The sequence below is a fragment of the Petromyzon marinus genome, chromosome 54 (assembly GCF_048934315.1).
Source record: "Petromyzon marinus isolate PM22_M1 ecotype Great Lakes invasive population chromosome 54, UKy_Petmar_22M1.pri1.0, whole genome shotgun sequence".
Taxonomy (NCBI): Eukaryota; Metazoa; Chordata; class Hyperoartia; order Petromyzontiformes; family Petromyzontidae; genus Petromyzon; species Petromyzon marinus.
Window position 1 is genome coordinate 2,885,632 of NC_133720.1, and position 13,450 is coordinate 2,899,081.

Consider the following 13,450-nt stretch of genomic DNA (forward strand, 5'->3'; position numbering starts at 1 on the left):
TGCTGCTGTGTCCTGTACATCGCTTTGAGATCATTGATTAAAAGCCGCTATATAAATGTAATTATGGGCCTTCTCGAGTGTGGCGCCTAAGATGTGGATCTCTTCTACCGGCCCCTAAGATTGGCTCCGAGTATCGAAACGGTTTAGGAAACTCTGCAACACTTTTTCCCCCCTTTTATCTTTTCCTCGAGTATGTCCTCTCATTTTGATATTTTTATACACGCGTCTTGGTTTTTCGGTCAGACTACCTTCGTTTAATTTATGTACTGTAAAGTATTGCAATGCCCTCTGTAGTGGGGGGCGAATTTTTACACCAAAAAAATTTAACGGAGTGGAATTGGTAGAGCAGTTTATGCTATTCAAAGCAAGAAAATGCAGCGTTTCATAATGCATGTGGACTTCAAATAGCACATATTTGGTTGGATAAACCTGCTACACAATACGTTTGTTACCATTTACAGCATCTTATTTCAAGCAAGAACTTCGACCAATTCTGCGCTAGAAATACATTACAGTATTAAGATTCCGTCAGGAAACCTCTCGCATGTTTGGAAATTGGATTTAAAAAAATGCTATGGCAACAATAAGGCCTTGTGGTAAAAATTGGTTTGACAATATGCTGCGCCAGCACATTGAACAAAATAATTCCCGACACCAGATTACACATTTAAAAAATACAAATAAAGCTGAACACACATTAACTTGCCATTGGATGGGGCTCTTGTTTCCAAAAAGGATGGATTAATTATACAATGTAAATAACAGCACATGGTTAACAAAATAGTACATGAGACAATGCAATTATCACCCAATACTTTAATGAAAGTCTTTCATAATGATGCCAGTACATGCGGATTTAAAAATGTGCAATCTTTTTTTTACGTATTTCCTTTATTTTTAAACTGGTACCAAATATCAAAAGTTGAATGCAATCAATACATAACGCCGTTATTTTTATATAGCTCAATTCAAGTGTGTACACGAAGCAAATATAAAAAAATGAACATTGTTCTCAAAATATTAATGCAATGCATGTCAGACAGTAGTGTAGTGCCGTAGTTCGCCGTGCAAGTGAGGAAATGTCGTTTTACTTGCGCCCCCCCCGCCCCCCCAAAAAGGGATTCAATGATGGCTTGAGTGTTTATATATACACACACACACACATGCCGTCTCCAGCGCCAACAAAAAATAAAATCACAAAAAAAAACATCGCAAATAATCAAGTTTTGAGTACGGTAAGAGGGTGGGTGGTGGTGGTGAGGGGGGGGAGGGAAGGATTATTTTTTGTAATATATATAGTGCTCGCACAAAAATAACAAAATCGGGACGCGTTTTCAGTTGCATCGCGCGTCTTGGAATAATGCAGCGCCAAACCGCGCGGAGTGCATTTCCATCCAGTGCACGTGTGCCGTCCGAAGAGCACGCGAGTCGGTCTTTACGCAGAAGGGATTCTTTTTTGTGTCGCTCGCACCGCTGCTTGTGACGAGGAAACGAGGCCATTGTCTGGTTGTGCGAGGAGGAGGAAGGTGGTAGTGGTGGTCGTCGAAGGAGGGGTGGGTAGGTGAGAGGGGGGGGATGAGGGATGAGCGTGCGTCAGAGAGCCACTCTCTGATTCAGTATGCGACGGTTGATTTCGGCAAGCGCCACTGCGAACACGAAGGCCCTCTCTTCGGACAGTCCCGCGTAAATGTCGTACTCGCGCTCAGATTTCTCTGCTGGGGGAGGGGGGGGGGGAAGAGGCGGTGAGAAGGTTCAGCAGAGTTTTTACCCCGTGATAGTGAACGTTAACAATCAGAATCTGGATTTCTACTGGAGGAATCCGATGCACTATGAAGCTCTTTTTCACAAGTGTCCAGTAGGGGCAGGCCAGGACGTGACAACGGCCATAACAATTTGGGGTATTGTGGCTGCCAAATGCACACGGGAGAAAACAATTATCCGTGCAACACCTGGGTTTGCAGATGACAAATTTAAATTCTCGTCGTTTCTGCAGCACGGACTGTTAATGTTTAGAATAATGGCATGTCTAAGCAATGTTATGTGGGCAGAGAGGCAATGTCTAAACTAGGGGAGCCTTGAGAATAATGAATTTTCAACATCGTAGTTGTAAAACTCTACATTAACAGTACCACACGATTATAATTTCTGCTATTGATGAGACACTCTCCAACCACCTGAATGTTCTTACTCCTGACTGTGTATTTAATTTTCCCCACACCGATAAAAGGTGCAGCCCCTGCAACTTCTCACGCATGCCACTTCTTGCTTATGTGGTGGAAAAGCCGCCATTCAAGGGGAGAGGGCGGCGATGGGGGGGGGGGTTTGGGTCTACATTCCTCTGTATATAAAGCATTACATATTTATGTTTATACAGGCGTGACGCACACACGCTCATGGGCTCATACAGTAATCTACATTCTGATGTAAAACACACACACAATACATTGCTTTAATAACACGTGCATGTGGGAAAAGCATATAGTGTACATGGAAACGTGAAGGTCATTTCACTCACAAATGAGTACGCTCGCTCGTAACACGATTCTGTTGGTATTTGGAGTCGTCTGTGTTGTCGAGACACTCGGTACAGTGCGTCATATATATATCAGAACGTAAAATATATACCACGACGAATTAACTGCGCCCATGCAGTCACCGATGTATGCGGTGTAACTGACCTTGTCACATTACCGACTACACCCCAGTCCCTACAGTTGGATATGCAACATTACACCGGACTATTGTCTGGTCTAAGTGCACCCCCGATTAGCACGGTTGTTCTGTGCGAAAGAAGTTTAACATACATCAACAATGATACCTGGTGTTAAACAATTGGGACATGTCAAATTTACACGATTGTACTTTAAGCGAGTGGCGCCGTTAACAGTATTAAAATGATGTGGGTGGGAAGGAAGCTCGAAACTAAACTATGCATTACCTGTGCAAAAAAATGTCACGTCGTTTATGCTCCGTTGCGCAACATGTTCGCGCAGACTTTCAACGGCACCTCCAAGTACCACGAACGCAAAGCTATTAAGCAATTCCTTATAAAGATAACCGCGCAGCATTTTCTCTCTCTCTCTCGCGATGAATCAATCCATTGTGTATTAGCGGAAAACAAAACCAGCTCCTTGTTGTGTTCTACTGCAGTGTTAATTTAAAGGGCCGACTGTGAATAGCACTTTATTGGCCGTGTGCAATCGGTCCCATTGAAGTTAATGTGCAGCTATTTTCTCGGTCGTGGTGCTGTGTAGTTCTCAAATGTGTTTTTTGAAACAGCTCCCATCGAATGTGTTTCTGGGTTATGACAGCAGCGTGTTCAGTTCCCGAAGACGCTCCCAAGTACGTGGAGCTAAACGTTGCGACACATCATTCGTGCCCATTATTAGTCACTTCAGCGCAATCCTGTGGTCAATTACAATTCCAAGAATGCTTTCAAAATTACAAATACCTTATGATTGCAGTTCATTAAAAATGACACAACTGAAATTAGTCTGTTAAATGTTTTTTTTTTACCAGGTAAGGCCCACTGAGCTACATAGCCCTTTCAGAAGCAACCTGGCCACAAATGATCGCTCAACAAAGTGGCTTATCGTGTGGAAATGTGTACTCTAACATGCAGGTTTCTAAAGGAAAAACCAGAGGACCCGGAGAAAAATCCACACGACCATGGAGAGAGAGACATGCAAACTCCAAATAATAAGCGTCAGGATCGAACCCACGACCTGTATACCAGGCGAGGTAGTTAATATCTCACCACCGTGGTGGCACCCCAGATCCAATCACCAATGCCTCAAGCCACCGTTCATTAATTCCATTTATATTCGCGTAAACTCGCCCCCATTTAAGAGGGCATCGCAATACTTTACAGTGTAAATTAAACGAAGGTAGTAGGTCCTACCTATTAAATCAAAACACATAAAAATCAGGGAAAAGCTGAAGAAAAAAATGTCTTGTACCCTCCAGCCACTGAATAATTGTCACGACAGTAAGCCTGACTCGCTTACTGCACCAACCACAAACAAAAAAAGCCAATCATTGAAGTTAATTCTATTTTTTTTTTATCAGAATCATAATCTTTATTTAGACGAGAAGAATCCAATAAGCTACGAAGCTCTTTTGAACAGTTTTCCAGGTGGGGTGAGGGCAGGTCAGCAAGTCACAACCTTAGAGCAGCACGGTGCGAAAGAAGTTCAACATACAAACAAAACAATTCAAAAAAGGCATTTGGAGCAAACCAGGCAGAATGTACGAAACAGGACAAAACGCAAACGGACGGACGGACGATCGAGGCGAACGTCATTAGCTTTGGATTATTTGCGGACGCACCTTTCTCATCTTTGCCCTTGTTGGGCGACCCCTTGGGCCGACCCCGTTTGCGGCTGTCCCCCCTGCCGCCGCCACCGCCGTTGCTGCTGCTACTGCTGCTGCTGCCCGATGGCACCTTGCGCGCGTCCGACGATTTCCCCGAGCACGAGCCGTAGCGATCTCTGCGCGCACGCTCGGGCCGCCGGCGTTTCGACTCTGGTTTTGTCTCGACTTGGAAGATAAAACAACAACAACAACAACAACAACGTAGAGGAGAGGAAATTGATCATTTTAACCTTCGTTCATTTACAACAACAACAACAAAAAAAAGGAATTGCATTCGAATCGAAATCGGGCACGCGAGATGTGGATGAAACGCAACGAGTTCCTCGCGCCCGTGCCGGATCTCTCTCGACGTTTGCTTTTCGGGTTGTACCGCGCATCGAACGGCAGTCAGACGTTTCGCAAAAAGCGTAGGTCTCTTCGGTACGCGAGGCGAGCCACTGGGACCGTGTTGCACACAACACATGGCGCACAACACCATATTCAGATCTGTGAAACTACTGGACATCTATGGGGGGGGGGGGAAAAAAAAAAGCTTCCTAACTGAGATTCTTACAGTATGAATAAATATGATCATGAATTCAATTATCGAATTTGATCTAAATGTACCGATGTTTAAAAATGGGTAACGTGAATTAGCCTTCAAGTTTTACAAACATTGTTTTCAAGCAACTATTTGAAAATGTACTTGTTTAAAGGTGTTTCCCCCCCCCCCCAGAACCTTTACCCTCTTATAGACAAGATGGCATAAATGCAAGCGATCCTATGGCAACTATCTGAACGCAAAAGTTTTGATGCGGTGCAGATGACTGTGGTGTACCATGTGATGCTTGGGGGTGAAAAAAAAAACCTCCACTCAAACAAGGACATTAATACCAACAATGATTTAACTTCCCGAAGATGAATTTAATATCTTACCAAGAAGTAAACTTAAAATGTACTTTCTCCACAACTAACTTAAAGGAGACATTAAAATCAGCTCAATTCCATATATAGTGACACAAATGGCGTGGAATTTCATTTTTCTAAAAATCAATCTTACATGTTCTTTCGGTACCGAATTGAAGGAAGCAAACCTTGTATTTAACCCTCAAAAAAAGGTTACCGAGCACAATAACTTCCGCAAGCATTCTTCAGAGCGACACTGTGTTTTCATTCCACTGGCAGGAAACGAGCAACAGACATTGCAGTCATCTGACACGTCACCCTACCACAGATTCCTTCTCAACAATGTATATTCAGTGGATGCTAATGAGCAACATATCTTGGTTTAAACAGACAAAAGCTTGGGCAAGACAAAGGGCATGGTCAGCCTCCATGGCTTGAAATTCAGTTTCAGAAATAAAAAAAAATCACGTCAATTATTTACCCACAAAAGCCTCATCCGGTTTCTGGACTCTTTTAAGTGCATGGATCTTTGGCCAAAACTGTTAATGAATGTTTGACATGTCCAAAGAAATTGGAATATCCCTGAGATTGCACTGCCATCTCCTGACCACACCTCGCAGCCCCAAAACTACAACTCCTGGCATGTCCCGGTGGTGATCCACTTCAACTTCTGACCAGGCACAACTCCACCGAGCTTTCGGAGATGCGAAGGCATCGGGTGCATTCATGGCGCTTCAATCATTGGGAACGATACCAGGCTTTAGGATTATTCTGGTGGATACAAAAGAAAATGGGAGTTCCAGTTTCAGCATTGTCACCACAGGTAATTTGTCTCGCTTAGCAAATTACGTCAGGAGTATTTAATCACGTGCCTGCCCTTGTCACGATGATTAAAAATACAGCACTGGCATCTTGGCACAATGTGGACAATGAGACTCTTGGCGCACACGCTCTAAGTGACATAACTCGAGCTGGTAGATGTGGAATGAAAAAATAAGTCCAGGTAATAAATGGAAATGCACGAGTAGTCGATGGTATATATCGACTTTGGCCACAAAGTCAAGGATAAACGTTGTCATTTCGTATTTCGCTTGCATTCCCTGGAATAGTGCCAAGTCTTTCTTGTTGCTGTGCAGATGCATTTAGGACTTAAAAGCAGGTTTTGCTTCAGCTTATGTTTCAAAATGCAAAGTGGTCCCCACGTTCCCTTATCTCAAAAACAAACTGAACCTCCGTCGTCTCCGCACACCATTTTGCTTGATTCCGTTGGTCTCTCGGCATTCCACACCACTATTATTCAGCAGGCAAGAGACTGATGGACTAAAATACAATATCTTGTATGTGAAAACAGAACAGATGGTTGCTTGCGTAGGTTATTGCTCAGAATTATTCACAAGGTATAATGGGTTTTTTTTATATGTGTGTGTATATATACAAAGGCTCAGGCGGTTGAAATCTATCAGCCGGCCTAATTAACACCGCAAGTGTATTCAAACTTAAAATGAACACTTGCAGGTGTATTAAACTAAAACATTCGCGAGGTCATGCATGATCCAGTGACGTCACGAGCCAAAGGAGGCAATTTTGTGTCGGCGTCATCGTCCAAATGTTGCCCTACCTTTGTAACAAAGCATGACAACACAAAATAACTATTGGAATACACGCCGCAATCTTCGCCCCCTACTGTGGAAACTTGGCGTGACCCTCCTGAAAAAAGTAATAAGACTCAATTGAGGCGTTCCTGGGTAAACAAGCACACTCATAATAATAGTACAATATTGCTATTTGCATTGAACAGTGTAACCGTCATTTAGACCGAGTGCTCTTGCCCATAACATTTGGCAACCAAGTGGTATGTTTAACAAGCTTGGACACTGCTAATGAGATCCAGAAGTACAAAACCAGTCCAGGGTGTGTGTGCGCTCGCTTTAACTGCTCCTCAGTATTATTGGTCAAGAAAGCCAATCGGCCTAGAGACTAAAGAACATTTGTGTTTGGAGACGTAGGTCTTGCTCTTTTAATATCTGTTAAAACTCTTTAAAAAAGGTATAACTATACGAGTGTACTAAACACGGCAGTCCCCTGCGCCCACCAATGTCGTGGCTCCCACTTTACTGGGAAGCATCTCACAGCAGGAGGGAGGGTCTCAGGGCAAGAGGCTGCATGGCGAGTGCATATAAATGAATGAAAATCTGCATTGAAATCCCAGGTCAAACCCCATTTAGAGTCTGGGTGATTTTTTTTTCAAAAAGAAGATTAACAAAGAACCGCACTACCTGACTAAATCTGTTTCTTTGTTTACATGTTTTACATAGAAGAGCTTCGTGCACGCATTAATGGTTACTTTAATACAGAACTCTCATTCTAAATGCAAAATGAGGAACTCTTAGCAGCTTATTTATCCGTGTTTATCCATGAAATGAACTCCTGTTTTCACATCAACACCCGCAAAAACCGCACAAAAGAGGCGTGCTATAATGTACTGCCACTTCCTTCTGCGCGACTCCTACAAATCTTTCAATACCTCCCCCCGGAAAAGAGTACCATGGTAATATTGGGAACCATATCCCAATATTCACTCAGATTCACAGATCTCGGGAAAAACCAGAACGGGTGCCAACCCAAGCCGCTTCATTCCACCTGGGAAAGGCAACATGTGCTAAGAGCAGCCCACAATTTAGTGAAATATTAATGATGGCTCATTTGAAAACCATGCAAACTCGAACAGATTAAACATTAATAATATACAATAATTTACTAACGCGTGTCAATCCACTGCAGGATTAAGAAATTCTTCGTGCATTTTGAGCATGGTAGGATGTTTGACTATACTTCACCATGCTAGTCAGTGTGGTTTTATAGGTTCAGAAAACATCCCAAGTATATGGCATACAGTAAAAGCACAGTGGTGGCGTGACACACTAACCATATTTACATACATCCTGTGTCTTGCAGATTCATGAATGTTTCTCCTTTGCACTGTACATACAGTGCTTGAGGTTTTTTTTTACGTGCTTTAAGTATGTTTAGGGTGTGGTAGGTGGTTGTTTGCCTTTTGTAAGCGGCGGCGCACATTTTCAACATTTCATTCACAAGCCAAAATCCACGGTCAGCGGACATGAAAATGGGGAAACACTTAGCATGGCAAATGCCACGGACCACAGAGGAAAATTTCCAGCACACTCAAAATCCATGCCATCAGTCAGGATTTGTATTTGCTAATTTAAACAACGTTTTAAAGTGAAAAAGGGCTCCGAAGCCTTCACAACGTGCTCAACAATATCATTACTTCGCATTTCGTAACGTGCTGAAAATAAGTGAACACGAAGTGACGAATTTTTTCTCAATTTCTGGTTGAACATGTTTTGAGCCTCACTTATTATAGCTTAAAGGCTGATAAAGATGAGGTAATGGACGCCTCAATACACATTATATATTGTTAAAGTGGCCTCACTTTCAACAGTGGAACAGAATAATGGCAGTTGGAATTGTCTGTTTTCCATCAACGGAAAGGGCTTACTTATTAAGTTTTGGTGAATCACCCCTATAAACACAGGCTAGTTAGCATGTGTAAATCAAATAAAAGGCGAGTTGGTGTAAAGTCTCTAAGACTTAAGACTAAGCTTGGGTTGCACCAAGGGTACCTTATGAATCACCTTTCCACATTTCTAACATCATGCATTTAGACATCAAGTTTTAAATTTGCATTCCAAGAAAAGCCGAAATCAAAATATGGGGTTTAGAGTGGCCTCAAAGACCGTGGGTGGTATTGTTACAAGTTCATCGTGGTTCAAAATATCTAGAAAACATGCTCGGGCAGTTTGGTAAAAGGAACTAGGTTTTGTTTTTGTTCCAAGTGCATTTAACTTATGCGTCCATATAATCATGAGAGCAATACAACATTACGATTCACAAGCAATGCCGAAGTCCATCCACATTGTCGAGAAAAACATTTTTTTTGCATCAATGCCCCTCGTATACATTTTAACAAGTCAGCGTTGCGCACAAAATGCAAATAAAAATGTAAAAAACTGGCGTACATACGGAAGTTGGTTGATTTACTTGTTAAAATGTTCTTCCCGAATAAATCTCTCGAGATGGAACATATCGTTTGCAAGGGTGCCCAGGGCATCATCAATACAAACCAGGGCGTCGTCAATACAACCCAGGGTGTCATCAATACAACCCAGGCAAGGTCTCAACCATGCCAAAAAACGTTTTGTTTACACGTTTTTATTTAACTCACTGTCTGTTGTTGTAGTATCCTCAAATCTTGTAACTCAATTTTAACCCACTTCCAAATGTGGTATCGACTGCAAACTTGGTATACTTATGTCACTGATGACAATACTATATTCTATCATGAACAATATATATTTTTAAACGTTCTTTTTTATATGTTATGTTTCGGCTTTGGTCTAATTGTCCACGGTCAACTAACGTTGGCTGTAATTACCCACGGTCCCTTACGTCAGGCCCCACGCTTGTATTTTTAGTCAGTTACAACAACAGTATATTATACACATATAATGCAACGTACTTGAAAATATATATTTTTACTTTTTAGTACATTTCATAAAAGCGTGTTTTTACAAATACATTTTATTTTTTTTACCAGGTAGGCCCACTGAAATATACAGCTCTTTTTTGTAGAAGTGACGTGGCTATAACAAATGATGGCCCAATGACGTGGCGGATTATCATCGTTTGGAAATTTCTAGCAGCTAAAAACGCACGTCTCTAAAATGTGGAGGGGAAAAACCGCAGGACACGGAGAAAAATCCACGCGACCACGGGGAGAACATGTAAACTCCAAATATACAGCAGCAGCAGGCTGCACACCAGGAGAGGTAGTTAACATCTCCTAGCCACCGCGGTATAACACGTTCACTGCACGCCTGGAGGTGTGCCTGGGCCAATCCTGAAAGGGTCACCTCAATGCGAGTGAATTCCCACAAGTCGGGAAAGTACTGCGTGCACCTTCATCGACCCGCGTGGTGAAGTATGGTCACGCATCTTCCCTCCAATAGCCAAAAGAAGGGGGCAGCCTTCATTCAGCAGTGGATTGCTCGTAATAATAATAATATATCACGAGCATCACAAGTCAGCTCTCAAGCGATTAAATCAAATGTGGATTCGTATACACCTCCAAAAGCAACTTTTTTTTTAAGCTTTCCCTGCAAACAAAATGTTTAGTAGCTCATACCGTGTACAGCAGGGGTAGGTCTTGGTTTGTCTGCTTGGGCCAAATTGAGGAGTTTTCTGCTGATAAATATGTTCCCGCAAGTACACGACTTGCAAGCGACCGGGATCTAATTTCGTGTGTGGGGAAACAGAATACACACGCGCCACATTGGGTTAGCACAGGAGCATTACATTACTGTACTGCTGCTCATTCTTACAGGGCAGTCACTCGCTGCTGCTGCTGCTACATTTACGTTGAGATAACAAAGATTACGTGAAAGTAACAAACAAAATGAGATTCCTCAACAACACTGCCCTCGAAGTCAAATGTTACGCTGCGATACAGACGTTTCGGGCACAAGGCCCCTTTTGCATAGCAGACATTCCATTTGTATGTTGCTATTAAACGAACCATTATTACTCATCGTTAATAAAAAAATATAAAAAATTACCGATCATTAATGTGAAAATGACTGGCAAGCAGCAAAAAGTCGCATTGATTAAAAGGTGTTAAGTACATGAATAAAATATATCAGTATTACCGGTTATTACGGTATTAACATAATTACCGATTAACACTATCAATAGAAATTGTATTTGTAATTAGCGTCTTCATATTGCATAGCAAAGCTGTACACATTGAAATTATTGTTTAAAGAAGCACCATTATGATTATTGACATGTTATAACACTTAATAACAAGCTCAATTATTTGTAATGGTCACGGTAAATATTAGATGTACCACATGCAGTTAGTACAATGTCATCGCTTATCGACAAGATTATTCGAATTGTTTAATTTAGTTTAGGAACGTTTTACAAGCACCAATATTACTAACTCGTCTTTCCATTATACACTACAATTAAATAACCGCAATAGTTAAGTGACAATAGCACAAGGTTTGTGCGATTATAATCTGTTGAATGCTTCATCTTACTGGATTTGATTGTAATTATTTAGTATCATTACGAAAGACTGGTAAATATCACCAACAAGTAAAATGTTACTTTGATTAAGATTATTAAATGTTATGATCCCCATCATACAATTACAAAGACAATATCATAATGAATAAGCTCAATATTGTTAATCGATGTATTATGTAATTTTATTATTTGGTATGACTAATGTTCATTTTACTATATTGCTATATAGTACACGACGTTATTTCACCTAACATTATAAATAATACAGTAATAACTACGCTATTACTATAATTACGGCACAAGCCTAAAGCAACATTCCTTTGTGAAGTACAGTGCAATACAATGTACACTTGAATAGCAACACAGTACGTGACAAAATCAATACAATTAAAGCGAGGCACTTAATAACTCACGCTAAAGCCTTAAACATAGCTCTTTAACACTGTACTCTAAAACACAATTTAAAAAAGTGTAACTTTTAAACATAAATACGCTGGCATCGGCGTTAAGAAATCACCTTTGACCTAATTTGTAGAACACGGGGGGGGGCACTTTTTAACACAAAAAAACCCCATTTAATTCACAACGAGCAAAACTAACATCGCAACTGTGCCCAATTTAAACAATTTGTCGAAGACTTAACGAGATAAAACGACCGTAACAACGCGTAGAAACAATCGCACATTATATAATACTGTACACATTAAGAGAGTGCCACAGCAGGCAAACTTCACTTCGAACACGACCGTCAAAATATTACTTTAACTCGCCTACACGAAGCGACGCTTTACAAACTTTATTTTGCCCATTAAAATTTAAAAAAAAATAAAAACTCGCGCGTGCGACAGACAAAACAAAAGCGTCGCTTTTGTAATGCATCGGCTTTCAGATTTATATAAAAAAAAAACTCGTACGAGCAGAGGAACTTTTAAATAAAAGATAACTTAATATCAACCATTTGCTTGACGACCGCCAGCGCGCGCGATATTGCGAGGCTCAAAAAAAAGGCAAATCCGCCTTCCCCTCCGCCCGAAATAAAACTTTCCTCAGAAAACTCTTTTAACACACAACAACAACAAAAACTATTATAGATTTTTTTTTAGTTTAAAAACAAAGCGGACCTTTTTAAAAAAAAACCTCAAAAAAAATCTATAAAAACATTTCTTACAATAAATTGTCGCGAACCCACGACCGCTCTTCCCTGCCACCCCTCTCCTCCTCCTCCACCTCCCTTACCTGTTGTTCACATCGCGGGCAGTTCTTGGTCGCCGTTTTGGTACTCTTTTTAGACTTATTTGCGGACATTTTTTTGCAGTTTAAACCTCCGCCACAAAACGTTACCGCGATTTCAGCCACGCGTACGCACGGACGACATCGAAACTAAATTATTACGCGGCAATTAATAAATGAGAATTAACAATCGCGTAAAGGCGGCGGCGGCGGCTGCGGCGCGGGCGCGCGCGAATAATAAAGGTGGCGAGATTATAATTTTTTTTTACTTTCGATTTACGATAAATTTACAAAAGGGCTCCCCCCCCTCCTCCTCCCCACCACCATTGCCCATCCCCCTCCTCCATCCCCCCCCCCTCTCTCTCTGCTTCCACCCAGCCCCGCCCCCTCTTATTCCCCCCCCCAGCCCCGCCCCTCCCCACCACCCCAATCTCGCCCCCTCCACTCCACTGACCCGCGCGCTATTGGCCTGCGCCTGCGAGCACGTGACCGAAGCCGCCGCGGCGACCACGCCTGCGGCCGCGCTCATTGGCCAAGCATACGGGGGGGGGAGGGAGGGGATGTCCAATCACAGAAGAGTTCGGAAAGGAGTGGGGGGGCGCGCGAAGAACATTCGTGGGGAGGGGGGAGTGTTGGAAGTTATCGGGGAGTGGGCGAGGGGGATGGGTCGGTGGGGGTGGGGAAGGGGGGATGAAAGGAGGGGGAGGGATAAGGGGGAAGGTGGGGGAGGGGAAAAGGGTGGGGGGGGTGTACATGGGGGAGGGGGAAGGGTGGGGGGGTGTAGATGGGGGAGGGGGAAGGGTGGGGGGGGTGTAGATGGGGGAGGGGGGTGTAGATGGGGGGGGGGGGT

The 13,450-nt window shown here is 42.5% G+C and overlaps 1 protein-coding gene across 2 annotated transcripts; it reads right to left on the minus strand.

Annotated features, from left to right (window-relative positions):
* Window positions 1-798: 798 nt before the first annotated feature.
* C54H16orf87 (chromosome 54 C16orf87 homolog) lies at window positions 799-12,917 on the minus strand. Of its 2 annotated transcripts, none has more exons than XM_032974596.2 (4): window positions 12,607-12,917; window positions 10,466-10,571; window positions 4,330-4,539; window positions 799-1,712 (listed from the first exon to the last, which is right to left on the minus strand). In XM_032974596.2, the coding sequence occupies exons 1-4, from the start codon at window positions 12,673-12,675 to the stop codon at window positions 1,594-1,596; spliced, it is 504 nt and encodes a 167-aa protein (XP_032830487.1). In that variant the 5' UTR covers window positions 12,676-12,917; the 3' UTR covers window positions 799-1,593. The 2 variants fall into 2 exon arrangements, with proteins under 2 accessions (XP_032830487.1, XP_032830486.1); XM_032974595.2 differs by having other exon boundaries at window positions 799-1,715.
* Between the last annotated feature and the right edge of the window lie 533 nt (window positions 12,918-13,450).